The 15,619-nt window shown below is 37.8% G+C and overlaps 1 protein-coding gene across 1 annotated transcript in view; it reads right to left on the minus strand.

Annotated features, from left to right (window-relative positions):
• Positions 1-15,619, minus strand: part of KMO (kynurenine 3-monooxygenase) — a 616,236-nt gene that overhangs the window by 38,894 nt on the left and 561,723 nt on the right. The window contains exons 12-13 of the mRNA XM_044058035.1: positions 8,531-8,613; positions 14-115 (exon numbers count right to left, since the gene is read on the minus strand). Of these exons, the coding sequence (XP_043913970.1) occupies positions 14-115; positions 8,531-8,613 (185 nt within the window). The remainder of the gene's footprint in view (positions 1-13; positions 116-8,530; positions 8,614-15,619) is intronic.

The raw sequence follows: 15,619 nt of genomic DNA on the forward strand, positions 1-15,619 counted from the left end.
AATTAGATCTTACCATGGTATAAAGAGGCACAACAGTTCGAGGAAACAGAAGGTGAAGAAAATTATCAACATGCCTTCGGAAAATAAACCACTTTGAATTAACATGTGCTCGCATCTAGAAATAAAAAAAAAATATTTAAAAGGTCTAGCAGTCAAGTTTGTATTGTTAATTTATCTAATACTGGCCTTTTCAGCATGAATAAGCCTAAACATTTGGAAACATGAACATCAATTATGTTATCAAAAGGCTTCTTACTGATGAATGCAAATAGTGCCAACATTCCCATAAGGCTGGGTTGTTAACCTCTTCTACTTATACTGCCTGTTCAACTTCCATAACAGTGCTAACATTTTTGCATATTTGGTAAAACACCTGAAATGCAATTGTTTTCAAATTATAGGAGAACATGATTTTACCCATTTTATTTAACATGTTAATTTGAATTGACATGGTAGGCTAAAGGACAGCTGCTTGGCAACAAGGGTAAAAAGAAAGTCACTAGACTGTTCAGACCACAGATTTACATCTGAAATTGTGACCTACAATCCTTCAGTGCCTGACCACCAGGTTTATTGTCCACTTGTGTGGTAATTTGACGTGTCACAGAGCAATGGCAATCAAGGGATTTTTGAGTATCAGCATATGCAATCTAGTCACATACAGCTGTTATATCCAGTTACACATCCTTTTTTTCTGGTTGGGAACTCTATAATTTTATGTCCAGAGACATTTCATTTTACTAGAAGTAGTCAACTGAAGCATGTGTACTTTATTGATTGATTGAGTGACTGACTTGCATTCACTGTAATTGACGTACATTTTTCCATACTCAGCATCCCACTATTATTTGTCTAAATCATCAGCCATGCGCCCCCATCACGTCTTGCTTACAGTTGTTGGGACCTACATTCAGCAGTGCAAAGGACACTATAAGAACCCATGGGGATGCATACAGATAAGACCACTCAGGCTACAGCTGGGTTAATCTAATGTCTTTCTATGCCCTATACTTACTGCAGCAGGTAGAATGCTAGGCTGGCAAAAATCTTTTCAAAGAAGCCAGAGGCAAGAGCTGTATTAACCTGCATAGAGTTTTCTACCAAGGTTTTCCAAAATTCTAAACTTATTTGTCTTTCCCTATTGATGAAACAAAATCTTTGCACTTCCTATTTCAGTTCCCTGAAAGTAATGATACTGATCCCAAAGTCTGTTTCTAAAACCACGAGATCAGACTGTTGTTGGATACCCAACTCTTGAATAAGTGGATAAGACAAGCTTGTTTAAAAGAATGAGTCATATGTTCTGCCTTAAATAAGTGTAGTCAAATATTGTTATTTGTTTATAAAGTTGTTCATATTGCAGATTACTAATTCTGCAGTTTCAGTTTTTGATAAAATATTACCTCATCATTGCTTCAAAGCAATATTTATTTTATTTATTTTTATTTTATTTTATTTATATTTTATTTTACATTTGTTGACCAGGCTAGTCTAGCTGGATATGTGTCCATTTTCAGTAGAGGCCCAGGGAGAAAAGCTCCAAGAGTTATAAGATACTAAAAACAGAGATTGACAATACAAATACAAGGATTTTACATCAGGACTAGTTAATACATGTATTATATAAACATAATATGAGCAAAAACATAAGTATAATAAGCAAATGATTTTAAAAGATTTTTTTTTTTTTTTTTTATCAAAAGAGAATAAACATATGACTGTGTACAATATTTTATAAAGGGGGAGCTACGAGGAATATACACAAAGGTAAATGCAGGAATTATAGGGAAAGAAAGGTTAAAGAGGTAGAAGTAGAGTTAAGCTGGGTAGGTGCAGGAGCACAGCCAGTGTTTATTAAGATGAATTTTCAGCTGTTTCTTAAAATGTGGGAGAGAAGACAAAGTTAAGATATCAGAGGGTAATTTGTTCCACATTTTTCCAACAGAATTGGAAAAGAGACAGTCACCTGCAGAGTTATTGGGTTTGGTTGAATTAATCAGTAGTTTATTGGAAGAGCATAGATGTTTCAGATTATTGTATGGAGAAATGAGGTTAGAGAGTATAGGTGTTTTAGTTGGTTGGTATAGTATCTTATGAGCTATTAAGAGCTGTTGAAGTCTGAGTTGGTTCTGAAGTTCAAGCCAACCTAGTTTTCTTAGGTTTAGGCAGTGGTGAGTTCTAAATGGGGATACTGCTGCAAATCGAGCAATGTTATGGTAAGATATTGTTAGTTTCTTGAGGTTATTTTTGGAGAGATTAGTGTATATGGGGGAAGCATATAGAAGAGTAGAGATAAGGTGAGATCTGGCTAAGGTTGTCCTTGCTTCGGGTGTGAGGAAGGGTTTAATTCTGTAAAGGGATCCAATTTTTTTATTAACTATTTTTATTGTGTTGTTGATGTGAGTCTCAAAGTTGAGATTATTGTATATAGTTATACCTAAAAGTTTAGTAGTTGAAACTGGTGAGATGAGAGTACTATCAGTGGAAGTAAGAGTGAGGTTTAGTGGGGTAGATCTATGGGATGGTAAAAATAATAGCAGTTTTGTTTTCTTGGGGTTGAGTAGTAGGCAACGATCGGAGAACCATTGTTCAACAGTGGTAAAAGCTTTTTGGGTTATTAACTGTAGTTCAGTTTGAGACTTAGCAGTGCAGATAATAGTAGAATCGTCTGCATATTGTATACAGGTGGTATATGGGATAGCTGACTGGAGGTCATTAATAAAGATGGAAAATAGAAGGGGGCCTAAGATAGAGCCTTGTGGTACACCTAAAGAGATGGGGAGGAGATTGGATAGTGCATTTTTCCAGATAACTGCCTGTTGCCAGTTTTCTAGGTAAGACATGAACCAAGTTAAGGAAGGAAAGTCAAGTGAGAGAGATTTTAGTATGTGCAGAAGAAGTTTATGGTTAACCATGTCGAAAGCTTTAGATAAGTCAATGAAGACTGATGATGATAGATTATTATTATTACGGTTATAGTTGATTGAGTTGGTAAAGGAGAGTAGAGCTGTGGTAGTACTGTGGGAAGGTGTGAATCCATGCTGACAGTTAGCAAGTAGGTTGTTGTGCAGAAGGTGATTAAGAAGTTGCTTATCGATACATTTTTCCATGATTTTTAGCTATAGGTGATAGGAGTGCTATGGGACGAAAGTTAGAGAAGTCATTTGACTTACCTCCTTTGTGTAGAGGGATGATGTGTGATATCTTCTAGATAGAGGGAAAAAGTCCTTCCTTTATGGATCTATTTATCAGAATAGAGATGGGATAGGCAATGGCTTTGGCTCCTATTTGCAAGAATTCTGCAGGATGTTTATCTGCAGAAGGAGTGGTAGGTTTTAGTTTTTGGAGCAGTGATAAGATAAAGGAGGTAGATACAGGTTGTAAGTGAAATGAAGGAGGTAGATTTAAAGTAGGTGAAAGTAGCTTGGAGGTGTCGGGTGTTAGGCAACTAGCAAGAGTTTGAATAGTATTAGTGAAGAAGGAATTAAAGTCATTGGCTGTTTATATGGGGTTCTCTGGGTTGCAGTCCTGAGGGTTAGGTGTTATGGATTGGCCTGGGGATAAAAGATTATTAATACTGGACCAAAATCTTTTTGGTTCCTTTTTGGAGGTTTCAGATTATTGTATGGTGAAATGAGGTTAGAGAGAATAGGTGTTTTAGTTGGTTGGTAATTGAAGGTAATAATTCTTTTTGTCTATTAGGATGTTTTTTTTTGTACTATTTCTAAGTTCTCGGAAGTTTTGGTGGTCAGTTGGATTCTTTGTGGTACGCCATTTGGTCCAAGATTTGTTTCTGAGGATGATTTTTTGCTTAGTATTGTTGGTCAGCCAGGGTGCTGCTTTAGCTTTGGTTCTAATAGTGCGACTAGGAGCATAATGGTCAAGGATAGATAAGAATGTTGAATTAAAGACTTCTACTGCTTCATTAAGAGGGAGGTATTTTAGTGGGGACCAATTACATTGTAATAATTCAGCTAGAAAATCTTCAGAGTTAAAATGCTTTTTTGAACGTAGTGTTCTGTATATGGTCGGTAAAATTAGGTTGGTTTTATGCCTAATGACATAAGTAAGTGAGTGGTCGCTTAGATTATCTGGGAGAGTACCTGATTGGTAGGTTTGTTGAGGAGTATTAGTAAGAATCCAGTCTAAGATGGTATCATTTTTGTTGGTTTTATTTATTCTTGTAGGACTGTTTATGAGTTGGGTAAAGCCATGGAGGTTTATATGGGAGGTAGGATTATTACTATTACAGGAATACCAATCGATGTTGAAATCACCTAGGAGTAGTGTTTCTTGAGGGAAATAGTTGTAGAGTGAACTTAGAATGCATTCGAGTGTGTTAATGTTATTTCCTGGGGGAAGGTAAACACAAATTATATTTATGGCCTTAGTAGAGTTGATTTGAAGTTTAGAGCTGAGTATTTCTGCATGATTATCAAGGCAAAGAGTCTGATCTATAATACTAGTTTGGATTTGTGCTTTATAGAGAATTGCAACCCCTCCACCCTTTTTTGTAGTGCGATCAAGTCTAATGATGTTATATCCGGGTGGGGTAATTTCATTGTCTTTAATGGAGGGCTTTAGCCATGTTTCAGTTAAGCATAAAATATCAAATTGATATGTTTCTAGAAGGGCATGAACCTGAGTAGTTTTGTTACAAATACTTCGTATATTTAGATGGGCTATAGAGAGAGAGTTGGTAGGTTTGGTAGATGATAGAGAACTAGGTTTGCCATGTTTTTTGTGGTTGTTGGAATTGATATGATGTGGGCCAGGGTTGGGATTAATATCTCCGTCCAGCAGTAAGTGGAGGAATATGAAGTCTCCTGGCAGGAGTGGTTTGTGAAAGTTATCTGTTAGTTTCTTTGATTTTGGTTTGTTTAACTTAAAATATGCAAGTCTGTGGAGTTTGCCTAGTAGGTAATTGGGTCGAGTAGTGACATTTGAGAAGGTAGGAGAGAAAGTACATGTAGGTGTAGAGGTATGTTTGGATGAAAAAGGAATGGTAGAGTGAAGTGGGTATTCGTAAGAGGTTAAGAGGTAAGAAGTAACAAGACAGGAAAGAAGTGATAAACAGATAAGAAGTTTTAGTTGAGGAGGGATTGATGTTCTGTGCATTTTAAAAGTTAGGGAGATGCACAAGGAAGAGAAAGGAAGGTTGTAGTTCTACAAGCTGAGAAGTAGTTTGAGCTTAGGTAAATAGGGTAGGAGTTGGTTAGTTAATTAGTGAGTATGATGTTCAGTAGAAGGGGCGGAGTGAGTGTAAGAAAGGTACTTATCTGATTGGGTAGGTAAGATAGGGGGTGTGGTCAATAGTACTATAAAGGTAGGAGCACTGGGGGCGGGTGGGAATTGGGGGCAGGGTAGGGGAGCGGAGTGAGCCCGCAGGGCGAACGGAGCGGGTAGAAACAGGTAAGAAGCAGCTGGTAAGAAGCAGTTGTGGGAGAAAAAACAATCAGCAGTGCAGGCTTCAGAAGGTACGTTTTCTAAATCTTAAGTAGATAAAAGCAGTGAAGAAAGAGCCTAGAGATGGTAGAAAAAGAAAGAAGAGTACAAGGTATAGTTGGAGGAGCTAGAGAAAAATAGGTCTGGGGTAACAGAAAAGATAAAGTAAGTAGAAAAGACTCAGGAGGCTAAAGAGTACAGATAGGACTGGGAAGAAGGGAGCCCCCTAGTGGCCAGGTCTATAATTACAGGTGGCTCTATGAGGGAGGCAGCTGTGTGAAGCTAGGAGAGGGGTGAAAGCTGGGGTGGAAGTTGCGTGAACTCACTAGAGAAAGAAGGGGTGTTAGAAAATTGCAGAGGGAGGGGGGTAGAGGCTGCTGGCTGACCAGACTCTGAACGTGCTTAGACCCTGTAGTAATGGTACAGCGGAGGAGAAGCTATCTGGCAGTAGTTAGACAGCAAACATACTTTTCTAGTTTCCTTGAATGGGGATGCTGGGAGTCTAATGCTGAAGGTAAACTCCACTGTAGTTTGGAGAGGGTCCTTTGGTTCCTGTAGTCAAGTGTTGGAGGCACAGGAAGAGCAGGGAAAGCTTAAATGGAAAAGGAGACAAGGTAGGAGAGAAAAATCAAAGTTAGCACAGGTTTAGGATAGTGTGGATACAAATTGCACATGATATAGACAAAGACTATATATGGTTAGTATCAATGCAGTTACATTTACTCTGCGTTCATTATTAGCAATTAAGCGTCTTGTACTATGCTCAATACGGGTGTCAGAAGGGCTACTTATGGTGATCACTATGAGAGAGCCGTAGTTACACGGCCACTTCTCGGCTTGAACGCCAGAAACGTAAATGTAGATGGAATAGTAGGGCTATTCTTCTGATTAAAAGTAGTGGGGCATTGTCAAGTTTGAGAGCTAATTACAGGCTTGACAAAGGATGAATAGTGGTGCAGGGAAGCTTACAGCTGGTTTCGGTAGAGTGGCGTTCTAATTAAGTAGCCAGAAGTTACTTAAAGGGTTCTAAAACGTCTTCACAGCTCCATAATGAGGTAGGAAAGCGAAGCAGCAGATTGTTATGAGAGGAAGTTCAAGTGTCCTCGCTTAGCCGCCACGTGTAAGGTGCAGTACTCAGTACACACAAGAGCCAAAAAAAAAAACACTCAAGGGAGCAGTGGTAAATGATGAACCAACCAAGAGAGGTGCCACTAGGGGTACCAGAGTAGCTATAGCTGATTGCCGGCACTTTCAAGAAATAAGCAGTAAGGTTAGGGGACTAGTTGAATTGTACCCAGCAGTGAAGTGAAATAAGTTGCACGTTGCACTTGCTCAAGGGAAAAAAGTTGTCACTGATTTTGAACAGGAATGTGTTCAGCGACGGCAAACATTGAATAGTTAACATTAGGGGATAGGTTTAATCTGTACCATATGGAGGTGCTTTGCTTCAAAAGGCATAAAATCAGGTTCAAGATGCCTTCGCTAAGCCGCCAGTGCGTTCAAAAGGGCCAAATTACACTTTGGGGACCAGTGGAAAAAAAGCCACCAGAGAAAGGTACCACTAGGGTACGGTCGTTGCTACTGCCTTTGCCGGTTTAGAAAAGAACTAAGTGGTTCAGGACTGGTTAGTACACAACAAAGCGAGTACTATAGATAGCTAGCACGCTACCTTTGATTAAATAAGATACCGCTGTGTTTGGAACCTGTTCTGTCTTGGCGTCTTATTTAAGCAAATCCTAATGGGGTATAAGTTTAGATTATTCCACAGCATGACAATTTAACTAAGCTAGCATTCATCTGTTTTTTTGGGGGAAAAAGGCGGGACACAGTAATTGACCATGCCGATGGGAATTCAGGCTTTTTGAGAGCTAGACAAATTAAATAAAATGCATCGGGTACACTGAACAATGTTTACTAAAGCAATATAAACAGCAGTAGAGTAGCTAAACAATACAAATAAAGCAATGGACACCCTAAACAATGTTCAACTAGAGAGGCAGATTCAAAGTAAGTTCTGTCTGTTGGCGTCTTATTTTAAACAAGTCTTAATAGGGTATAAGTTTAGATTATTCCTCAGAATGAGAATTAGTCTAAGCAAGCATTCAACTATACTTGGGAGAAAAAAGGCGGGACACAGCAATTGACCTCGCCAATGGGGATTCTGGAGTTCTGAGAGCTAAACAATTCAATAAAATGCATCAGACACCCTAAACAATGTTTACTAAAGCAATATAAACAGCAGTAAAGTAGTTAGACAATTCAGTTAAAGAGCAACGGACACCCAGAACAATGTGCGACTACAGAGGGAGAATTCAAAGTAAGTTGAAGCAGTAAGCACGTTTGTAAAATATATTCAGCAACAACATTTAAGAAGACTTTGCAAATAAATACATCCTAAAGCAGTATAAACAGCAGTAGCGTAGTTACGAATATTATATACACATCACGCTCTTTATCATTACAGCAGTTAAATTGTTTAAACAACTTCACTCAGATGCATTACTTACCACAGGGAATGAGAGACGCTAGGAGAGGAGCAGACAGCAGCCAGGTCCTATTCTAGATTACTAAAGATGGCGCCCCATCAAATCCAGGGTATTTATGGGAGTCAGAAGGGAAAGAGGATGGATAGGGGAGGAGAGTGGGGGAAGTGCAGGTAGAGGTAGGAGGGACAAGAGGTAGTGCAAGAACAAATCAAGTATTATCAATTACAAGAATCTGGTCAAGGTATAAGAATGAAAAAAGAGTAAAGATACAAAGGTAAGAGACAGTCAGCTGATACCAAGACATCAGGGATAGGTATCATGTAATATGTAAATATCTCCACAAATAATAATGTAAATCAGTCACATTTGTAATAAATGTAACTGTGTATCACACAACAGACTTGGATGATCAAATCCAGTCAAAAGCCATGACTGTGTTGCATTATGTGTATTTTATGCAGACATTCTCTTCTAGAGAGCTTAGGCTGATACTTCTCAAAACTTTTTAATATGTCTTCACAAGCACAGTTAGAAAGATAGTTACGTGGCAGGTTTGCAAAGGAACTTTTTAGTTGTCATCAGTACCGCTTCTCACTTACCTCTACATAGTTATACATAGCCAAATCTACAATAGCTTGGTCATCTGGGACTCGGAGTCTTGAAAACTCAGGCAGACAAGTACCTATAGAGTAAAAAAAAACTAACAGTCAGGGCTCATTTCTATATATTAATGATCACTACTAAAATAAGCATTGACCCAGTGTACTGTTGGAGCTCTCTGCTTAGAATATAGCTCAAAAAGCACACCAGTAGATCAGGGATCATAACAGAAAGGCTCTACAGTAATGTTCACATCTTGAGTGTTGCAGCATGCAGCACATTGTGCTGAACACTGAAATGCAGCAACAAATGTTCCAAGTAGTGGAATCTGTACTACACAAATGTTCCAAGTACTGGAATCTATACCACACAAATGTTCCAAGTACTGGAACCTATACCACATACATGTTCCAAGTACTGGAACCTATACCACACAAATGTTCCAGGTACTGGAACCTATACCACAAACAGGAGGAAGGAGAACATGAGGCACTAGGATGCTGACTAAAATGGTTATATGCTATCTACCAATCGTAGTCAATCAGTAAAGCTTCACAGGAGTACATTTCCTGTTTGGCACTGTGGCTATAGTACATCATTCCTATGTAAGGAATCTGATCTGTTGTACTATGTAGAGCTTACATACCTATCACAGAACATCAGACTCACTCAGAAACCAAGCAAAGTTTACTGTTAACACGTAATCAGTAAAATTACATGTACAAGCTGCTTCACATAGGAGCATGCTTTTTCAAGTGATTCATATAACATGATTTCTTAGTCGGTTTGTTCTTTTTGTAATAATTTTTTACAGTTATTAAACTCAGATATTGCTGCAATAGAGCTACATTGCTAATCACCACCTTGAGATTATGTATCTCCCAGACTTGACTTCATCATTCATTACTGATACATTTGACACATACCGAATACATTTGTTAAAATTATTTGCATTGCTTATTCAGTATTTCTCCGGAAGAACCATAAAAAAGGATATGACCTCCACTTCACTTTGTTATGAATAGAGTTGTACCATGGTCTGTAGTTATGTTTCCTGTTTGAATTTGGATGGACAGGCTTTCCTTTGTTTATCATGTTAGTAAAAAAATGCACAGAAGTAAAAATATTTTAATGCAATACACTGTAATATTGCATACTGTACATATGTAGTGAACAACATTGCAGCTGAAGAAGATATGTCCCTGACAATACTCTTCATTCACACTGAGTAATCAAAAAAGTTGAACAAGAAAGATCTACAGCAGAACATTGCACCTAGAAAGATCACACTTGGATAACAAATCTGTAAAGCTAATAAACAATGTAAAATAGAGAAAAAGTGCCCAATTAAAAAACTATTAACCACAAGGACAGGCACTTAGGAAGGACAACTAACACTCACAGGATAAAGTTAGTTTAATGTTCCAAAATGAAGTACAGTTGTATACAAAACATAACCAGATCTACATACGCATAAATGCCTTAATGAATCACCATGTTTTCGTCTATATGAGACTTCTTCAGATGTAGTTTAAATTAAGTAAACCCCCCCTTCTTATATCTGCCCAATTTACACGAACTACCAATAAAAATCTTTTCTTAATTAAAAAATGAACCCAAAATTAATTATCGAGTTCTAAAGGACAAAAGGACAAAATAAGTACAAATACATAAATATACATCACTAGTTGGAGTCAGAGGATCAGGACTTTTATGTGATTTTATGTGTTCCTTAGTTATGTATTTATTATTATAGGAATTTTAATAAGTTTTTATAAATATACTTATTTGTATTTTAAATATATTTTATACAACATTTTATACATATTTCATACATTTTATGATGTGTATTTAGGTATTTGTACTTATTTTGTCCTTGTGTCCTTTAGAACTTGATTCATTTTGGATTCATTGGCTGGAGAAAGTTCCTCAGCTAATGATACAGATGGGGAAGTTTCTGTGTCTCCTGCAGCTAAAGGAAAGTCTGGATTTATCCCTTTAGAAGAATTAGAAGGGGTGGAAGGAAACACAGATACAGGAACAGCCAATTTAGAGACAATCCTACAGCTGATGTTGACAAAATAAAAAAGAGTAGTAATGTATATATTTCTTCTGTGGTATTGTCACCTACTGAAACTGAGTTGCTTAATAAAGGTTTATGTTTTATTCCTGGTTATTCAGTATCGGAAGATGTTTTTGCAAAGGATGTGGTTGCTTTTTGCTGCTTATTAAATCTTGGGTTGTTTTTTGATAAACAGGAAGGAGGAGTTCAAAATATCTGAAAATTTAGATTTAAGTCATCTAAATTTACACTTCCTATGAATAAGTAAGTGGCCAGTTTTCAGCAAAAAAATTTAAAGGACTTGCATTTTCAGTATAGGGAGTTTATAAAAACTCCCCATCCAAATTTGAATAAAATGGAGTGGTTGGCATTCAAGAAGTTATCTGAAAATAAGCAAAGTGTGATTAACAAGGCTGATAAGGGGGGGTCAGGTGGTTGTTTGGGATTGGGCCATGTATTGTGCTGAGGCCAAGGCCCAATTATCTGACCAACGGTTTTATCAAAGAATGTATCTTGACCCAACCCCCAAGTTTAAGGTGGAAATTAATATGTTTTTAAAAACACCTATAAGGAAGAGATTATCTCTAAAGATGTTTTGTATCAGTTGATAGTACAGGATCCTATAAGGCAATACTTTTATATGTTACCCAAAATCCATAAAAATGCAAAGAGCTGGCCAGGAAGGCCAATTGTAGCAGGGAATGGTTCACTGACTGAGCCATTGACAGATTTTTTGTCATATTATTTAAAAACATTGTTAAGTCTGTTAAGATCTAGAATTCAGGATACGACAGAGCTTTTATCAATTATAGGGGACATGCAGTTGGATTCAGGATGGCTTCTTGCACTTTGGACGTTAAAGCATTGTACACTAGTATTTGACAGGATTACTGGCCATAGAATATTGGTTGAACAGAACATATATATACTGTCCAGGGTTCAATACTTTCTTATTATGTTTAACAGAACATGTATTGATGAAAAATGTAATTTATTTTAAGGAAGAATGCTATTTACAGTTACATGGTACTGCTATGGGGGCATCCTTTGCACCAATTTATGCTGACCTCTTCATGGGGTTTGTGGGGGAGCAAATTATTTATGATAATCTATATAATATTTACCTAGAATCAATGGACATCTGGAGAAAGTATTTGGGTGACTGCTGTTTGGTCTGGAGGTCAGATGCTACCTATTTATTGGAATTTGTACAGTATTTAAATGAGAATAAATGGGGTATACAATTTACTGATCATCATGACCCAAGGAAAATCACTTTTCTAGCTGTAGAGGTACAGGTTGAACCAGATGGGACACTTAGTAGTAGTGTCTTTAGGAAATTTCCAGAAGTAAATACTTTATTGCAGGCCAATAGCTGTCATCCTCCACATATAGTTAAGAATATACCGAAAGCTCAGTTTCTTAGATTAAAAAGGCTTTGTTCTTTTGAGTTAGACTATGTTCAAGAAGCTGGAGATTTGGTCAGGAGATTTGCTGAAAAGGGATACACAGATGTCAGGAAATATTAAACTCCAACCAGGATATAGATAGGAAGTAGATTTTAAAATATAAATCTAAAACGGTGGCAGAGGGGCCTCTAAGGATGGTTATGAATTTTGGAAATAATACAAAATTTTTTATGGATCTTGTGAGAAAATACTGGCACATATTGCTCTTGGATGAAAATTTAAGTAATATTTTACCAGACAACTGTTTATTTACATTTGGGCATGGAAACACTTTAGGGGGTTGGTTTAACCATTATAAAAAGAATATAGAGGCAGGTTCACCTATGGGTCAATTGTCACTTGGAGGGCATTGAATTAAAGGATGCCAACCTTGTGGAAAGTATAGTAACTGCAAATATGTTTATAAAACTGAGCAATTTCCATCGTCAAATACCTCACAGGTTATTGATATCACAATGTTTGGCAACTGTAATACTGACTGGGTGATATATTTAGCCACCTGTAACTGTTCAGCTTTTTACATTGGTCAGACTTCCCGTCCTTTAAAATTTAGGATAATAGAACATATAATTGATATTAAATGTAAAAAAACTTCTAATGCTTTATATAAACACACTCTGCAACATAATACTGCCAGGTTTTATTTCACTATTATTGATATAATTAGTTAGAAGAGGAATAATAAAGGTGTATGGCATAAGGTGTTGGAACAAAAAGAAAAAAGGTGGATTATAAGTTTAGGAGGCCTGTTTCCACCAGGGTTAAATGATTGTTTGAGATTGACCAATTGGATGTAAGCAGATGTAAGTAGAAAGTATTTTATAGTGAGATGTTTCATGTGGTTCTTTACACTGATGAAGGCTTATGCAGCTGAAACCGGTATGTGAACATAAATAAAATAATTTCTTGGAAGAAGGAGTGCTGTCTTAGTTTGCTGTTCATTGAAAAAAAGCATTAGCCCCAGGATAATGTACCTGCTTTGGGTAAGTCCTTTTCTAGGGAGTTTTGCAGCTTCAAAAGTTGTAAAATACTTAAGAGCACTCATACAGACCGTGAACAGAAGTAAGGTGTCCATCTGAAATATTAAATGGCTTTAATGGTCAGTAGACACTTCATGTGTGTGTGTGTGTGTGTGTGTGTGTGTGTGTGTGTGTGTGTGTGTGTGTGTAAGTAAGAGACAAACAGACAGAAGCAGAGACAATGTAATCTATGACAGTTTATAAAGCTGTGAAAATGCTTCAGGTATGGTTCTTTGGTGGCTGCTGTTATGCACCAGTGTGAGGTGCTTAACAAAATTGCCTTCTTCTTGAATGTGAAGCTTGATCATTGTCCTCTGTGTACTGCAATGACAATAGTAATGAGTGACTACTACACGAAATGTTTTTAGGCATTGTTTTATTATAATTTAGTGCTAGTTACAACGTGAGAAGATACTGCTCCACTTGCCTTGTCTTACGGTGAAAGCTAAACAAGATGCATCCTGGTGCCAGTCTGTGCTATTTGTTTCTGGAAGTATATTATTTAGAAGTATACTGACTTGTCTGTACTGTTTTTAGCTGCTGCAGTCATCAATCTTGAATTTAGTTTCTTGGCTTTCTTTCAGCTGCCTGAAGGAGGGAAGCCAGGCTAGTTCCATGTGTGTATTTTCATACAAGGTAAAAATTCAGTGTGTTACTATTGGGTGTTATGCTCTACTGAGCCTTTCTTGCTGTTTGAAAAAGGTGTTTTAGCATGGGTTGTCTCTCTTTTAGAAAGAGTTGCTACTTGATTAGCTAAATGCTCAAGGTTTCTGACCCGCTAAAAAAAGATCTGAATCTGCACTCGGAAGTCCAGACCATCTGAGCTAGGGTTTCCCTTTTTCTGTTTAAAATCACTTAGTATTTTGATTATTTGCTTTCAGGGCTAAATTCAGTGTGTTGTTTTTGTCAAGTATGCTGTAATATAACATTTTTCCTATTTTAAAATGGCATTTTAGCACAGGCAGCCTCTCTTTTTACAAACAGTTTCTGCCTGTCAAGATAAACTCTAAGAGATTGGAACTATCTAAAACCAATCTGACTCTGCACTTCTAAGCCAAGATGATCTGGGCTAGGATTTCCTTTGTTGTGTTTGAAATCAGTTATTATTTTCTTTATTTAGAAGCATACTGACTTGAATGTACTGTTTTAACTGTCACACTGATCAAGTTTAAACTCATTCTCTTGGCTTTTTTTCTAGTGGCAGAAGGAGGGAAGTAAAGTTAGTTCTGTGCATGTGTTTGCTTTGAGGGTGAACTGTAGTGTGTTTTCATTGGCTGTGGTTCTCCTCTGTGCTTTTTCTTGCTATTTCAAAAAGGTGTTTTATGATGGGTTGTCTCACTTTAACAGAGCTGCTGCCCAACAAGCTAAAACTGGACATAACACTGCAAGCTTGTTTCTTGCCTTTCCTGTAAGTGGTCTAGACTGTTTGTAGGCTTCTGAGCCCCCAAGCCTTTCTGTGTTGGAGGGAAACCTTCTAGATTAATTTTGTTTCTCAGAACTAGCCAGTTTTCTAGTTTCAGCACTCAAATCTGTTTCTTTGAACTTAGCACTTGTTCAGAACTCGTTGTAAGCAGTAAATAAGCTGCAAATTACTACAGCACTCAACTTTCCTCACTTGTCTACAGGAAAGCAGTTTTTAGTACTTAATAAATAAGCACCTATCCAGGCATGTCTAAGGGTCAGCTCCCGGTGATTTCTCCTGTCTACCTGATGAATATGGGCATCTTGGGGCAGTACAGCAATTGCCTCATGTACACAGACAAATCTCCTCCTACCACCCAACACTACAACCTGTGAGAGATGCACTTATATAGCCAAACTGGAAGCAAACATCTCTCCACTCAAGACTGGACTAGACAGTCAAGAGGAGAAGGTAAACACTTGCACCACACCACACTCATCACATAGTCCCTCAAAACCTACATCACCAAAACACACACATAGAAACACAAAACACACATCTACATTCACGGAGGCTCCCAATAAAAACCTGTCCAAGCATCAGGGACCTCCAAAGCAGAAACGCAAGCAAACTCCACCCCCTAACACAACCCAAATGACACATAGCAAACAAACTCAGTGTGCCACTCAACCACAGCCCATAAGGCATAACATACCCAACACTCTAGTCTTTGGTGACTCTATAGTCAGGCACACTGATGTTCCACTCACAAGGCTAAACAAGGAGAAAGTTACTGTCAGCTGCCTGTCAGGTACCAGGATCTGCCACATAACACATGCACTCAGGTCACTCCACAACAAGTACAAATATGACACTGTCATTGTCCATGTTGGTGAGAATGACCTGAGACATACCTCCCTGGACTACATGAAAAGAGACATTGAGGAGCTCTCCGATCTTGTAGCCCAGGCCGGTATGACCCTAGTCCTGAGTAGCATCCTGCCATCACCCAAAATGATACCACAGTACAAGGACAAAATGATTGACTTCAACAATTGGCTAAGCTTCTGGTGTCATTCTAAGGGGATCCAGTATTTGTCTGCCTGGGACGACATGATCGACAGACCACGATGCTT

This window comes from Protopterus annectens, chromosome 1.part2, assembly GCF_019279795.1.
Source record: "Protopterus annectens isolate FY-2018-M chromosome 1.part2, PAN1.0, whole genome shotgun sequence".
NCBI classification, from domain to species: domain Eukaryota; kingdom Metazoa; phylum Chordata; order Ceratodontiformes; family Protopteridae; genus Protopterus; species Protopterus annectens.